Source organism: Vipera berus, assembly GCF_964194415.1.
Source record: "Vipera berus genome assembly, chromosome: 3".
NCBI lineage: Eukaryota > Metazoa > Chordata > Lepidosauria > Squamata > Viperidae > Vipera > Vipera berus.
This window is the reverse complement of record NC_138204.1, coordinates 12,062,344-12,076,910: the sequence shown is the minus strand read 5'-3', so window position 1 is coordinate 12,076,910 and position 14,567 is coordinate 12,062,344. Positions and strand designations below refer to the sequence as shown.

General features: G+C 41.3%; 1 protein-coding gene across 1 annotated transcript in view; it reads left to right on the top strand.

Moving 5' to 3' along the window:
• Positions 1-2,550: 2,550 nt before the first annotated feature.
• The window catches only part of CDH4 (cadherin 4), a gene marked incomplete at its 5' end in the record, with an annotated part of 1,039,205 nt that continues 1,027,188 nt past the window's right edge, over positions 2,551-14,567 (top strand). The window contains 2 exons of the mRNA XM_081323640.1: positions 2,551-2,589; positions 3,436-3,547. Coding sequence (XP_081179766.1) covers positions 2,551-2,589; positions 3,436-3,547 — 151 coding nt within the window. The remainder of the gene's footprint in view (positions 2,590-3,435; positions 3,548-14,567) is intronic.

Genomic DNA, 14,567 nt, shown 5'->3' with positions numbered 1-14,567 from the left:
TCTAAAAGTGCAATCTACTTCAGTGTTTCCATTCTGCAGGATTTAACTTCTTGGATAACCCTGGCAATAAGCTACCTCCTTCTATGGCAGGCATGTCAAACTCGCAATGTCATGTGACCTTCCCCCCCCATTGCCGGCAATGAGGAGGGTGTGGTTTTGTCATGATGCATCTGGCCCATCGGCCGGCAGTTTGACATGGCTGTTCTATGGGGTTTAATTCTGCCTCCATATTCTCCCATTGTCTACTTTGGGAGATGCTGAGTGGAATAGGGATGGGAGAGACCAAGCTGGAAAAAAAAGCTTATCCAGAATTCCAGAAATTACACTTTCTTCGTTCCAGCTTCAGGGCTCTGATTGGTGGATGTCTCCCTGCTCAAAAGGTGACACGATATAAAAAGGTGGGGACAGCAGCTAAACTAAAAAAGGAGATCTATCATCTTGTCTTAATAAGTTCACAAAGCCAGGCAAAGCTATTGGGGTAGTGGCTTAGGTCCAGGGTAAGGACTCTCAATGGGGGCGCCTCATTTTTATGCTAACTTTTTAAAGCGATTAGGGCCCTTCCGCTGAAACAGGACTTGTGACTTTCTTTTGCTTGTAATGTTTCTCAACCTTGCCTTATTTTAAAGATGTGAAGACTTCAGCCCCCAGAATTCCCCAGACAGCAGAGCTGGCTGAGGAATTCTGGGAGTTAAGGTCCACAGGTCTTAAAAGTGGCTAAGGTTGAGAAACACGGTTTTAGTGTGTGTTTTTCTTATAATGGTATGAATCATGCATAGCTGCGACCTGTCTAGTGGAGGAGAATCACCTTCACTGCTCACTAGTCTTTCTGCGTTTTGTAAGTTTGAAATTTACATTTCCAGAGCTTGACCGTTTGCTGCCCAGATTGCCTTGACTTCCCTCCCCCCAAGTGTGTCTTGATTGTGTTTTAAACTGACGGAGGATGCTGTCCTTTCTACTTAACTCTCAGTGGGAAGAATAACCCTTCAGAAGTGAGTTTGCCAAACCCCCCTACCCCTCCCCTATCCCTCCCTCCTTACCCCTCCTTATCATACATTTTATCTTGTTAAAGATAAAATATATGATAAAACTTTTCAATAAAAAAAAGAAAAAAAAGAAGTGAGTTTGCCTTGACCAACCCTTTTAGGTGGGTGACAACAGCACCCCAAAAATTTCATACTGTTTGGCAAGAGTGTGCAGAAACTGGATGGAGCTGTTTTTCTGTTTCTTTCCCCCCCCCTCCTTTTAAAAAGACAACTAGAGCCCTTTTATTCTGAAACCTGGAGAGCTTAAATTGGGAGCCTACAAAAGAAAACACGGCACGTTTCTGAAACTATTGCACCCCACCACGTCCTCTCTAGGTCCCCCATAATCAGTTGAGTAGTTGGACTCTCCTCTGAAGGATTTTGATCCAGAAGTGTTTCCAAACTGAATTCCTTGAGCTCCAAGCAAGATTCACTTTCCTGAGATGGAAGCTGGCACTTCTCTTCCCCCAGGCGTGATTTTTTGCAGAGATTACATAGGCTTGCTTTTTTTTGCTTAGTAAGCTTGTCAGCCTGGGAAGATGAGCTTTTGTGTTCACTCCTTCCTTTTCTCACTCTCTTACACACATCTAGGTTTTATGTGGCTTTCCTTCTGTTCATAATTATTTAAAATTCCTGCTTGGCTGAATCTGCGTTGGTTTCCTGGCTGTTAGATCTTTAGGGAGGATCTTTGTAAAGGGCTGTGTAAAGCAGGTGGGGAAGTAGTTTAAAATTTCTACTGGGTTGTAGGTCCTTTGGTTTTATCATTTGGGGCTGCTTTGAACCCATTTCCCTCATTAAAATCTCCGAATGAGTCCTGGGGGCAGCGTGAAAGTGACACTTCCTTGCTCTAAAGCTTAGTAACTTCCTTACCATGGGAATTTTATTATTTACAAGTCACCCACAAACAAGCATTTTAGCTTCAGCTGACATGTTAGCTGGAGTCAAATTGAGCTGCTGGGTCTGGAAAGCCAGGCATGAGCAGAATTGATTCTGTCTTACTCTGCTCTTCTAAGGCTTGGGGAGAAAATCTGGCCTTTTTTTACCCAGTTTACATCTGAAGATGGATCTGGACAAGGGAGAGATTACAAAGCCAAAAGCTGGGAGTTTCCCAATTGGAAGTTTGGAATAGATATATGAATGCTCCTAAATTAACCTGCTTTGCAGTTAGGACATGTCGTGGAAAAACCCAATGAAAAAAACAGAGACAGAAACAGCAATACTTATTACTATTAAGAGGTTTATTTCAGCAGTAATTTGGAACACACACACACATGCTAAAAAACCCATTGCAATGAGGTCCAATGACATAACGGTTCCAATAAGGACAGCTATAGGCCAATCAATCAATCCAGTCCAGTCCAACTTTTTATTTTTACAATGCTTTCTCATTCTAAGACTATGGACAAGATGGTCAAGAGACTTTATGCTGGCCCTTTGCTGAACATAACTTTTCCACATAACTCTTGTACATTGGAACCCACATCCATTCACTACTTTCAGTTGCCTATTTCTTACTGTTCCAGTCCTTATGTTAACTATATTTGAAACCAGCAAGCTTAGCAAAAAGGTACAGTTGCAAGCTACCAAATTGAACATGGCACAGACTTCGGTTCAATACTTTTTTCCTATGAGGCCTGATTTAGTTCAACTGGGCCTAAACCTTGCATAGAAGAACAATAGCCCATATTTTTTGTTTTCCACAGACAGGAAGGAAGAGAAAGATACTATATTATTTATATAATCTGCCTAAGTCATTTTTATTTCTCTAGGGTGCTTTCTTAACCATCCTAGATTTCACTTTGCAGATCAGCCAGGGTTGCTCTTGCTGGTTTGTTGGCAGTTTTTCCCCTTTCTCTGTCTTACCAGTTGGCGATTGCTCAGCAATTCCACATTGATTTGTTTAAGGGAAGCGTGGTCTGGGTATACAAACCAACAGCATCGTGCTGGAACTTGAACTTACAGCAATCTTTTACTGTTGGGCAAATAAGAGAGCCGAACAGGGTGATTAAATGGATTTTCCAATTCTGAAGTCTCTATTTTCTTAACCATGGCTTGATTTGGTGTATTGATCCTAGCAACTAGGGTTCCTTTACTGCTGCTGGACAGAAGTATTGTGATGTACAGCTTGCATGACTCACCCCATTCTCGTTTAATATTCTTCCCCCCCACACACACTTATCTTCAGCATTCAGACTTCTGGGAAGTAATATGCTGGATTCCTTGTTGGGGTTGCTGGCGTTTTGCTCCTTAGCTTGCAATATGTTATCGACGTGATGAACCTGTTACTGTCGTGCCAGCTTGGGTGTTTGCAGACACCTGCATGCTGGCTTTGCAAAAAGCTGTCGTCTCCCTGCCCTCCCTCTTTCACTCAGCCCCAATTCATGGCAGGTTTTTTTGTTCTTAATCTCTTCAGGCACACAATGGGGATCTTACCGTCAGGCCCACTTGCAAGCCAGGATTCTCAGAAGATGACTACACAGCCTTGGTGTCTCCAAATCTCACAGAAAGAGAGCAATTCCTCAAAGGTAGGAAGATTCACTGGGAGCAGGCAGCTCAAATTTGGAAATGGGAGGTTTTTTATTCTTGTGGGGAGGGGGGGTGGGTGAGCTAAAAGTGAAGAGGAAGAATCCCAAGCTTGGCTAATTGTTCGGAGGGCATTTCTTGCAAACTTGTAGCTCAGGAATAATGCAGTGCATTGTGTGGCTCTAGCAAAAGATTTTCCATTGTGGCCATTCCTTGTGCTGTGACTTTTTTTGCCTCGTCTCTTGTTGGGAAAAACTCCCAATTTCTATTGGCTGGGATTTTTTTTTCCTGCCTGTGTCTGCATGCAAAGCATTGTTACTTCGAAGAATTGCCTCTTTGCCATGCCTGTTGAACCAGCCGTCGTTGTTGGATATGTGGTAAACAAGACTACAGACATTTATGTTCTCAAACCTGGTGCTCATTTTCGTTATTGCCCTACTGACAACATAACACAGCCAGGAAGAAAATACCAATTAGCTTTACCAATAATTGTAGGATTATAACTGCTCTTTTTTTTGCATCTTGGGGTGTGTGAATGTGAGAGAAATGCTGTGAACTTTTAAAACAGCTTTTTAATCCCAAGAATACTAATTTACCTTTCGCATCATTTGTTTCTGCTCCCTCCTAGGTCTGTTTTTTTAAAGTTACAAAAATAATTAAGTGGCTTCTTTGCACTGGGCAAAGAAATGTAGGCTATGCTTTTACTCCAGAGCGAACTGTGAATGGTGAACTGGTCCATTTTATCTGTCCTTTACAACCTAATTATTGGGGAGAGAGTCGAGATGATTTTGACAGTAGGGTCTCATGGAAGGAAGTGAAGTCTGCCTGGAGTAAAAAGCAAGAGGTGGAGATAAGAATCCATGGAGCAGATCTTGTAAGGAGAAGGCCAACACAGCTTGATTTGGCAAGGTGCCAATTGCTTTCCTCAAGGATCAAATGGTCATGGGAGTGCAAAATAGCAAACTCTGGCCCACAACATGGTGTGGAATAGGTTATGTGTTTGCCATTGGGGTTGAGGGCAACCGATGTAATGATGCTATGTATTTGCATACTGCTAGAAAGAGGATACTAAAAAGTGGATTAAGAGGTAACCCAATTTGTATGTAAACCAAGCACATTGCTACACAGCAAGTGCAATACAAACCTAGCTGGGGGCTTTTAAGGCATTTGATGGGTTTGTGTCTCCCAGTGTTTCTGAACCTCAGCAGTGTTAACATGGGTGGACTTTGCCTTTTTGGACTTCAGGAAGCTTGATGTGAAAATTGATTGGATTTCAACTTCCAGATAGGGATTTCAGCCATTTTAAAGTTGCTGAGGTTGAGAAGCACTGGTCTTATCCCTTGTATGTTATTTGATGGCAGATAAAAGCCATACTGGAGCTTAAACAGTGAGTCTTGGGCCTAGATGATGAAAGACTCCTCCTTACATCTCAACTACACCCAGATATTTTTATCTGGTTGTATCATGCTCTGTACAGAAGGACGTTTACATGGATGTGACTTGATGCTGCATCTTCGGGTATCATAAGATAGATATAACATCACTCCCTATCTGAAGTGCTCCTGAATGTGCTAAGGCCCTCAGACTCCCGATACGTCTGTTGCTAAAATACTGTTTCTATTACACTTGGTGTCTTGGCTATATTTGAATCCCTGATGAGTTTTCCTTACCTACCATATTCAGTGAGTACAGATCAGCGCATCTACCAAGGCTGTGAAACATTTAGCTTAGCAATGGCTATCCTTATAAAGCTTCCTTTATAATTTGCAAAATGTGGGTCTCCCTATTTGAACAATTTTATTCCTTGACGGCTTGGTATCTTTATTTCTTCTATTACATCTCTGGAGTAATTGGAGTTTGTCCACCATGATAGTTTCTCTTGAGCTTAATTGAGCCTTAATTCATTTCTGCTGTACTTGCGCTCATGTATATCAGCCAGCAAACTCAGCTAGTTGTGTATTGGGTAGTTTCTGATATCTCCTGGGCCAATGATTGTTCACAAATAAATAAGGGGCTTTTAGGTAGACATCTTTGTGTTTTTCCAGCTGGAATGTATCACACAAGTTGGGCTGTCTCTGTGCACACAGTATTATATTGCTAAATATTCTTCAGTTTAAGGTTTCATCACTATCATTTATGCCCATAGAGCACTTGGATTGAAAGGTAGTGGTTGTTTTTTTCTAAAGGATTTTATCCCATCATTTTGCCAAAAAATACCCCCCCCATTTTATTTTGCTCTGTAGGACTATTATCTGTAGTTGCCTTCTTCCCTCTCTTTTTTCTCCCTTTTTTCTCCCACCCAAACAGTGGAGAAGGATTCTATGAATGAAATGATGTAATGATATTCATCACCATGTGGTCCATCATCAGATCCTAATGGGGGCTGGTAATGAGGGCAAATTGAGTTGATTGGGAGCAGGAGGGTGCCATACACTTCGGAAGACATGGAGGAAAAGTTATGAGTAGTATCTGGAGTAATTGCGGTCGTCTAAAATTGAGTATTAACTTCAGTTTTAGATGGAACAGAACAATGGGCTTCTTCAGGGTTGGTTTGTTTGGACTGAAGATGGAGAATGCCAATATTAGAGGCAACATTTATGGTAGAGCAAGTGAGAGAAGATTTTGGACTTGTGGAAGTAGCATCCTTTAATTGAAATCCAGCAGAATGTTGATGCTTAGATGAAAAAAATACATACTGTAATGAATTGTGGGCATGGGGAACAGTCCATTCTGGTTCAAACTATTTAATCGCCTTCAGATCACTCATTGACCTACAGGAAGATCTGTCATTAGCACATTCTGCATTTGGAAAATTGAGGAGTTGTCTTGTTTTTGCTTCAACATGTCAAGAACACAAGGCTGTCTTTACCACCTGGATGGGGGTACAGTTTGGTTCCCCATGGACTTTTATTGAATGTGTCTTTGGGTCCACCAGCCTTAGTCCTTGGTTACCTTATTTGGTTGTCTTTGTTGGTCTTGAAACTGATAAATAAAATTTTACTTTGTTTGGATAATAAACAGCATCCCAAAGCTACTAAATTAATTTTGAGTTGCAGTATTTTCTCTAAACGGGCTTGGCCGTTAATCCAATCCTTGCAAATTCATTGATGTTCTTGATACCCATCTGTCTACATGCAGTTAAGATCACCATTTGTTAAGATCAGGTGTCGGCAACCTGAAAAAGCAAAAGAGCCACTGGGAACCGGTTCCATCACACATAAAAAAAAAATGGGAGCCGCGCACGTGCATCCACGCACACGCATGTGCATAAAACAAATCGTTTTGCGCATGCACGTGCATGGATACACGAACGCGGTTCCACTTTTTTATGTGGACGCACCTGCACGCCAGCGGCGATGGGTCTCCGTGGTGACGGACGCTGGGTTGCAGCGCCGCCTTCAGCCCAGGCGTTGCCGGAGCCACCCCCGGGACCTCCAAACTGCCACCCAAACACCCGTTTGGAGACCTGCAGCAGGTCTCCAAACCGCACCTCCGCCCGAACACCAGCAGGTCTCCAAACAGGTGTTGGGGCGGAGGTGCGTGCGCACCTCTCTAAACCTTTGGAGAGGTGCGCGCGCACCTCCGCCCGAACACCCGTTTGGAGACCTGGTGCCGGTTTAGAAAGCTGCCGCGGGCCACGGCAGCATTCTAAACCGGCACCAGCAGGTCTCCAAACCGTACCTCCGCCCGAACACCAGCAGGTCTCCAAACGGGTGTTCGGGCGGAGGTGCGAGAGAGGTGCGCGTGCAGCTCTCCAAACCTTTGGAGTGGTGCGCACGCACCTCCCGTTCGGAGTGGTGCACGTGCACCTCCGCCCGTTCGGAGAGGTGCGCGCGCACCGGGCGACGGAGCCGCAGGAGACGGCTCAAAGAGCCGTGTGTGGCTCAAAGAGCCGCGGGTTGCCGACCCGTGGTTAAGATGGTTGTAAGAAGCTTCCTTAAATACCCATATTTGGGGAAGGGGGTGATAGCTGATTATTTTTGAAGTCTCAAGCAGGAGTCTTTCCCAGAAATCAACCATTAAGTCAATATAGATTTATTTCATTTGTCCATGAAGTGGATGGGTATGTTTGTTATTCTTAATCATTTTACAGATATTTCTTGTATTCACGTTTTTCCCCATCAAAAGGGACAAGATTGCTCATCTAATAAATTTTCTAAATAAAGGGATAAGGTAAAGAGGTATGCATGGATCTCCTGCACATGCCAAGATCTCTGTTTGGTTCTAGACCAGCCTGTTAGTTGCTGCTTTCTGTGGACCTATGTAAGATTGCATGTGGAATATTTATAGACTCTGCGCTATTGGAGTCTTCCTACTCCCTACATCCCACAGTTTCTTTGTTGCTGCAGAGAACCTAGCAAGTAGCTTTATCAGGTAGTCCTCGACTTACAACAGTTCATTTAGTGACCTTTAGGTATTACCACAGCACTGAAAAAAGTGACTTAAGACTGTTTTTCACACAACCATTGCAGCATCCCATGGTCACCTTACCAAAATTCAGATGCTTGTCAACTGGCATGTACTTAATGATGGTTGCAATGTCCCAGGTATCGTGTGATTTGCCTTTTTCAGCTTTCCGACCAGCAAAGTCAATGGGGAAGCCAGATTCACTTTAACAGCCGTGTTACTAACTTAACGACCGCAGTGATCTACTTAACAATTGTGGCAGGAAAGGTCGTAAAGTGGGGCAAAATTCACTTAACACCTTGGCAACAGAAATTTGGGGCTCGGTTGTGGTTGTAAGTCAAATACCTGTATTTGGATTTCTTTTTGGTTTGGGTCTCGACTTCTCTCTCTTTTCCCATTCTGATTGAGAAGTGTTTTTTCTATCTTACTGCTTCACCTTTTGAGACATTAATGTAATTAGTCTGGTCTCCTGGAAGGGGATTTATGACAATGGGAGGCTTGTGCTATGTTGCATTGGCTGCAGAGATGAGGTGTGGAGCAGAGGGCCTGGTGTACTGAATTCCGTGGCAGTCGTACGTGAAGATAAAGAGGGTTTGAAAACTGTAATGTCAGCTGGTTGCAACTGTTAAATAGTAGGATGGCTAAGTAACTCCACTAAATGCATTTTCCACTGCTGTGCATTTTTCTGTTCCAGGTCAAAATGCTCTTTAGAAATTAGAAATTGATGGTGAGGCTACAGTTGATGGGCTCAATGGACTTATCAGGCAGGACTTCATTTTCCACGGAGGTCACCTCCTTGGACTTTTTATATCCACATGCTAAACAGTAAGTGAGGGATTTGTAACCTTTTAAATGCTACTGGGAAGGAAAGGAGCCCCTACAATAAATGAGCCTCAAATGCTCTTTTCTGGACCGGTTTTTGGACTATGTGCTGCAAGATAAAGGCTTGTTGCTGTTTTTGGTTGTGTTTGTTGCCATTTTGAAAGGAGAATGGATGAAAACAGCGTAAACAAGAGGTGTCCAATCTTGGCAACTTTAAGATTTGTACACATTTGAACACTGAACGCCAAAGCCTTTGAACTGTGGTGCTGGAGAAGACTCCTCCGAGTCCCTTGGATTGCAAGGCGATCAAACCGGTCAGTCCTAGAGGAGATCAACCCTGACTGCTCTTTAGAAGGCCAGATCCTGAAGCTGAAACTCAAATACTTTGGCCACCTAATGAGAAGGAAGGACTCACTGGAGAAGAGCCTCATGCTGGGAAAGATTGAGGGCAAGAGAAGGAAGGGGACGACAGAGAATGAGGTGGCTGGATGGAGTCACTGAAGCAGTAGGCATGAGATTGAATGGACTCCAGAATATGGTAAAGACAGGAAGGCCTGGAGGAACATTGTCCATGGGGTCGCGATGGGTTGGACACGACTTTGCAGCTAACAATCCACCACCAACAACAACAACAACACACTTAACTCCCAGAATTCCATGCTGGGATTCCACCAATGCTGGAATTCTGGGAGTTGAAGACCACAAGTTGTAAAGTTGTCAATTTTGGAGACCCCTGGATGGAATAAACCCTATAATCACTAAAGATTGTCGAAGGTCCTTTTTTAAAGTGCCCCCCCATATATGTGATTTGTTCCTCAACTTACTTTGCAAAATTATTTGCATCTAGTCCCCCCCAAAATTGAATCACCTCTGAGCAGTAACCCATTACTTTCATTTCAGAACAACTGGGCACAAACCAATCAGAATCTGTTACAGATATAGTCCTTGACTTGCGACTTACTGGTTTAGCATTTGTTTAAAGTTAATGGTGGCCTCAGAAAAAGTGACTTACAAAATGACCTAGAAGTTATGTTTGTTGTATCACGCATGCGCCCCCCCGCGTGCACACACACACACACACACACACACACACACACACACACACACGGTGACATGATCAGAATTGGCAACTGGCTTGCATTTATGACAGTTGCAATGTCTCTTCCACGGAATTGTGATTTGCAACCTTCCAAGTTGGCTTCCAGAAAGCAAAATCAATTAAGTAAGCTGGATTCACTTAATGACTGCGTAATTCACTTAACCCTGTGCTTCACTTAATGACTGCAGTAGACGTGATCATAAAATTGGATCTGATCACATGATGGCTTGCATTATGACCACATCAACTTATGGAAATTAAGGTGCCAATTTCAGGGGTAGGCAACCTTGGCTCTTTTACGACTCATGGACTTCAACTCCCAGAATCCCTGAGCTATCTATGCTGGCTCAGGAATTCTGGAAGTTGAAGTCCACGAGTAGTAAAAGAGCCAAGGTTGCCTACCCTAGCTGTATTGGATGGGTGAGTGGACTGATTGCAACAAGTATAATTCTAATGACACTGAACTACAACTTTCCACCCTTGTAGTTTATCTTGGTTGATGGTGAAGGATGCTAAGAGTTTGGCAACATTTGTTGGAAGGGTCACAGAAAACATTGATGAACAACAACTCATGCTGTGAAGGAACGTTTTTTGAATGCTTAAAATTCCGTTGAAAATGTCACGACCATCTCAGTGGCTTCTCTTCCAACAACAGATGGTTTTTGTCTATTGCTCATTTATACACATATTTCCAATTTAGATTTTTCCCCCCAGAATCTTATAATCAGTTGTAAGACATATATGTAGCATAGTACCTTCTGTCTTGATTACGTGCCAGCAAGTCAGGGTCAACTTTTTTTTAAAGAAAATAACTATTTTTATGTCTTTACTTTAAAATCTAACAAGAACTAATAATTAAGTTGGGACGCAAATGAGAGAAAAAGTAAAGAATGAAGAAGTGCAGGAAGAAAAAAATGACTTTCTTTTACAACAGATATAACTACACTAAACTCTTATCCCTAGTTTACCACATTATCTAGTATTTCCAATCCATGTAATATAATGGTTTCACACAAAAACAAGGTTTGGAAGAAAATAAGGAGTTTTTATGTATGTTTGCCATTTTATAAAAATAAAGGCAAGAAAAAAAGCTAGTAAGTCAAGAAGATTCTAGTCAACATTATAATTAGTCCCATAGTTGCATTTTCTCCATGATAATATGCCCCTAACTTGGTCTTTCAGCTTCTATGTATTTTGACTATGTGTTCCATAATACTCAACTGTTGACTGCTGACTGGGTTGATAGGAATTGTAGTTCACAATAGAGAGAGTATGGAGTTGTACTCAAAATAAGCAGAATGTTTTGACAAGATCTGTTGAAATTAATCTTATCCCTTGGGATTGCTCCCATTTGGGGCCCAAGGTCATAAGACTGGACCGGACGATCCTTGTTTATTTCTGTGACATCTTGCAAAAGTTGTGGCGGGTGACAACTGATGTTTTATCAATGGAAGCTCAAGTAATTTTGAAATAATTGTAACTGTTTTGTTTGCCAATAGCTGGGAAATGTATTTTGCACCTTTTGAAGTTTGTAAGCGAAAAGACATGCTGCTCTAATTAATTTGTATGCTGTCTGCGAGAAATCTATTTTAACTCGGGCGGTTCATTTTCCTGTTTAGTTTATGCTTGAATATACTGTAATGAGGAATTGACAATTCTCCAAGATATCATTTATTTTTATTTCCCAACATTTGGTATGTCTGAGATAGAAAACTGTTGCCACTTTTCTTTCCATCTGTACAAAGTTTGGTACATCATGATTTACAATTGAACACACAGGCATCCAAATTACATGCTCTCCCTTTGTTTCCATCACAGCCACCAGGAGGAGAACGGGATATTTTTACTTCAATTAATTGTGGTTTGTGGTGTCCAGCTTCAGGCAAACTGAACTTACTTTTAATTACAGATGAAGGCAGGAAGGATGTTAGAAACTGCCTTTGTTTTTCTAAAGCAATAGAATAAGGAATAGAATTAGAATAGAATATAGAATAGATTATTGACCAAGTATGATTGGACACACAAGGAATTTGTCTCCTGTGCATATACAAGCAACAGCGTGATAAATCATAATATACAGCCAACAAAGTGATAGTCATAAGATACCAATAGGAGTACGTAATAGGAAAGATAAGAAGGATAATAGTAATTCAATCCTACTACATGATTAGATATCCTTAAGTCATAAGACACTGCTGTGGGAATTATGTATTTAGCAGAGTGATGGAATGGGGGAAAACTTGTCTAGATTTGGCATGCAGTGCTCTATAGCATTGATGAAATAAACCTTGTTCTTCTCAAAGTTGTAGAATTTTAACTCCAACTTCTCTTGTCTCCATTGATAGTTCAAATTGGGGAGATCAGCATTTTAGTTCAGTTTCTGGAGGATAAAAAAGTCTTGGTTTTGTCTTAGGCTTGAAGGCTGTATGAGGTCACTTTTATTTAGTCCTTCACCTGCAATTTTAGTTTTTTTATGATGCTTTCATAACAAAGCTTTCAAGACATCTCTAATTTTTTTCTCCTCTACTAGCACATTAAACTGGAAGCTTTAGTGCCCAATATTTCTGCAAGCATGTGGCACTCATGTGTGAAAAGGATTACCATTTGATGGCAGAGCATCTGGCATTAGCGTGCAGGATGTCTCGCATCTAGCCTTCAGTTACAAAAGGATTCATGAAGAATTTTGTGGGAAGGGAGAAGGGAAAAAAAATAAAACGAAGCTCTACAATGTTATTTGAAAGCTTTAATGCTCATGATTGTTAAATGGAAAAGGAAGGAATATACAGTTGGCTTATGTAATCATAGTTAAATTTATTCTCATCTCTGGTAACCCTTAATGGACTTTTGCTGACTAAGAGTGATTAAGGAGTTTTTAAGGATTTGTTTATAGATAATAGATGGGATACAGAACGAAGAGATCAGATTGTTGGTTGTATCTTACGAGTAGATGGTGAGTTACTAAAACTATACTTGTGATGAAGGGGGGAAGTAATTTATTTATATTTGCAATATTATTGCAGGAGATGACTAGGCTGAGCCTGAGGGAGGGGTCAAATATGTCATAAAGTCATGAGTCCCTCCATGCCCACAAGAGATCTAAGTCCAGCCCAGCTTGAATGCCTCTCTTATCTCCTGGTCATTTCCCGTAAGGGTCAGTTGGTCACATACTTATAGAACACTTTAGCATGAATCTTCTGATTTCCCCAGCCCTTGACATTTATTTTTTTATATATATTTTTCTTTGTGTTTTTTTTCTTTTCTGAACCTTTCACTTTTTAAATTGTAATTTTTAATAAATAGAAAATGAGTCATTGGCATGCTGGAGGCATTAAAAAAAAAAAAAAGACCTTGATCTGACAGTTCTCAAGAATCACTGGTTCCAAAGGAAATGGCGTCAAACTGAAAGAAATCTTATTCAGCAGGGTCTGTATGTTTCTTTCCCCAATCCGAATGTTCTCCAGTTTTTTGTTGGCATTATCTCCTAAAATTTACTAGCCAGGTGAGCTTTCTGGGATTTTGAAGCCCGACTTTGATGACATAGATGTGCGTGAAATTTTTTTAATTATTTTTTTTTTAAAAAAAACCACCTTGCAAGGTCTTGCTGACTTCACTCCTGTGCTTTTGTAAGAGTTGGCAGTTTTGCAGGAGCGTCAGCTCTTAAAATTTAATGTTGATTTCCTGAGGATGCCCTCCAGAAATACCGTGGGCATTGTGTTGCTGACCCGCAACTTGAAGAAGAAAGTGAAATATAAGCAGTATCCTTATGATATTGTCATTAGTGCCTTTCATGCACCAGGGGGAAAGTAGGTTTCCCAAATAGCTTGTGTGCTCTTTGGATTATGAGGCTAATGCTGTCCCACAGCCTTAATGCTCTCCTAAGGGATATTTCATTATACTTAAAAAGTAATTTTGATTTTTCCCTGTGAAATGGCTTTTGTTTTCTATGGAAAACCTCTGATGCCGTTTTAGCACTGTGGTCTTAACTAAAACAGGCCAAATGTGACCTATTGTTAACTTCACTTTTTAACCATAGGGCATCGGTGTTGGCAATTGTTTTGTGTGTAAGCCTAATAATATTGGCACCTCAATGCTTAGCTGTGTGTTACACCTTAAGACTCGAGGCAAGCCTGAATGCTTCTGTCGGAACAAAATTAACACAAAGGCGCGCACACCCGTTGTCGCTTTCTCTCTTCTCTGCTCCCAGCATTCTTCCTGGATGGAATTGAGTTAAACAGATAATGAGCACTTTATAATTGAGTTATTCCAATGGAAATGGCTTAGTCTTAATTTGACAACAAAAGCTTTCACAGAGTCATTGTTTTATTATAACAACGCCATAAGCTATTAACCATTACTTTGTGGTTCATCGTGTCTGCCTGACTCAGCTCTCTAGCATCCTCCAAACATTGGGAATCCGGCGGGCGCCCATTTGTTACACAGTAATTAACTTGTTTATGATAAATGGATGGAAGAAATGGCGCGGCATTTTGCTTTATGTCTCAATTAAAAAAAAGTGTTTGCATTTCCCCAAATTTCATGCTAATTAGCCTTAAAATAGTTTCCCCCAATAGGGTAGCAAATCCAGCCTATTCTACCGGCTACAGTTTAATGTGAGCATATTTAAGTGAACTGATTTGTAGAGCTGTGTGAATTGTTTCTATCCATATAGTCTGAGCGTTATTGTCTTGACTTTG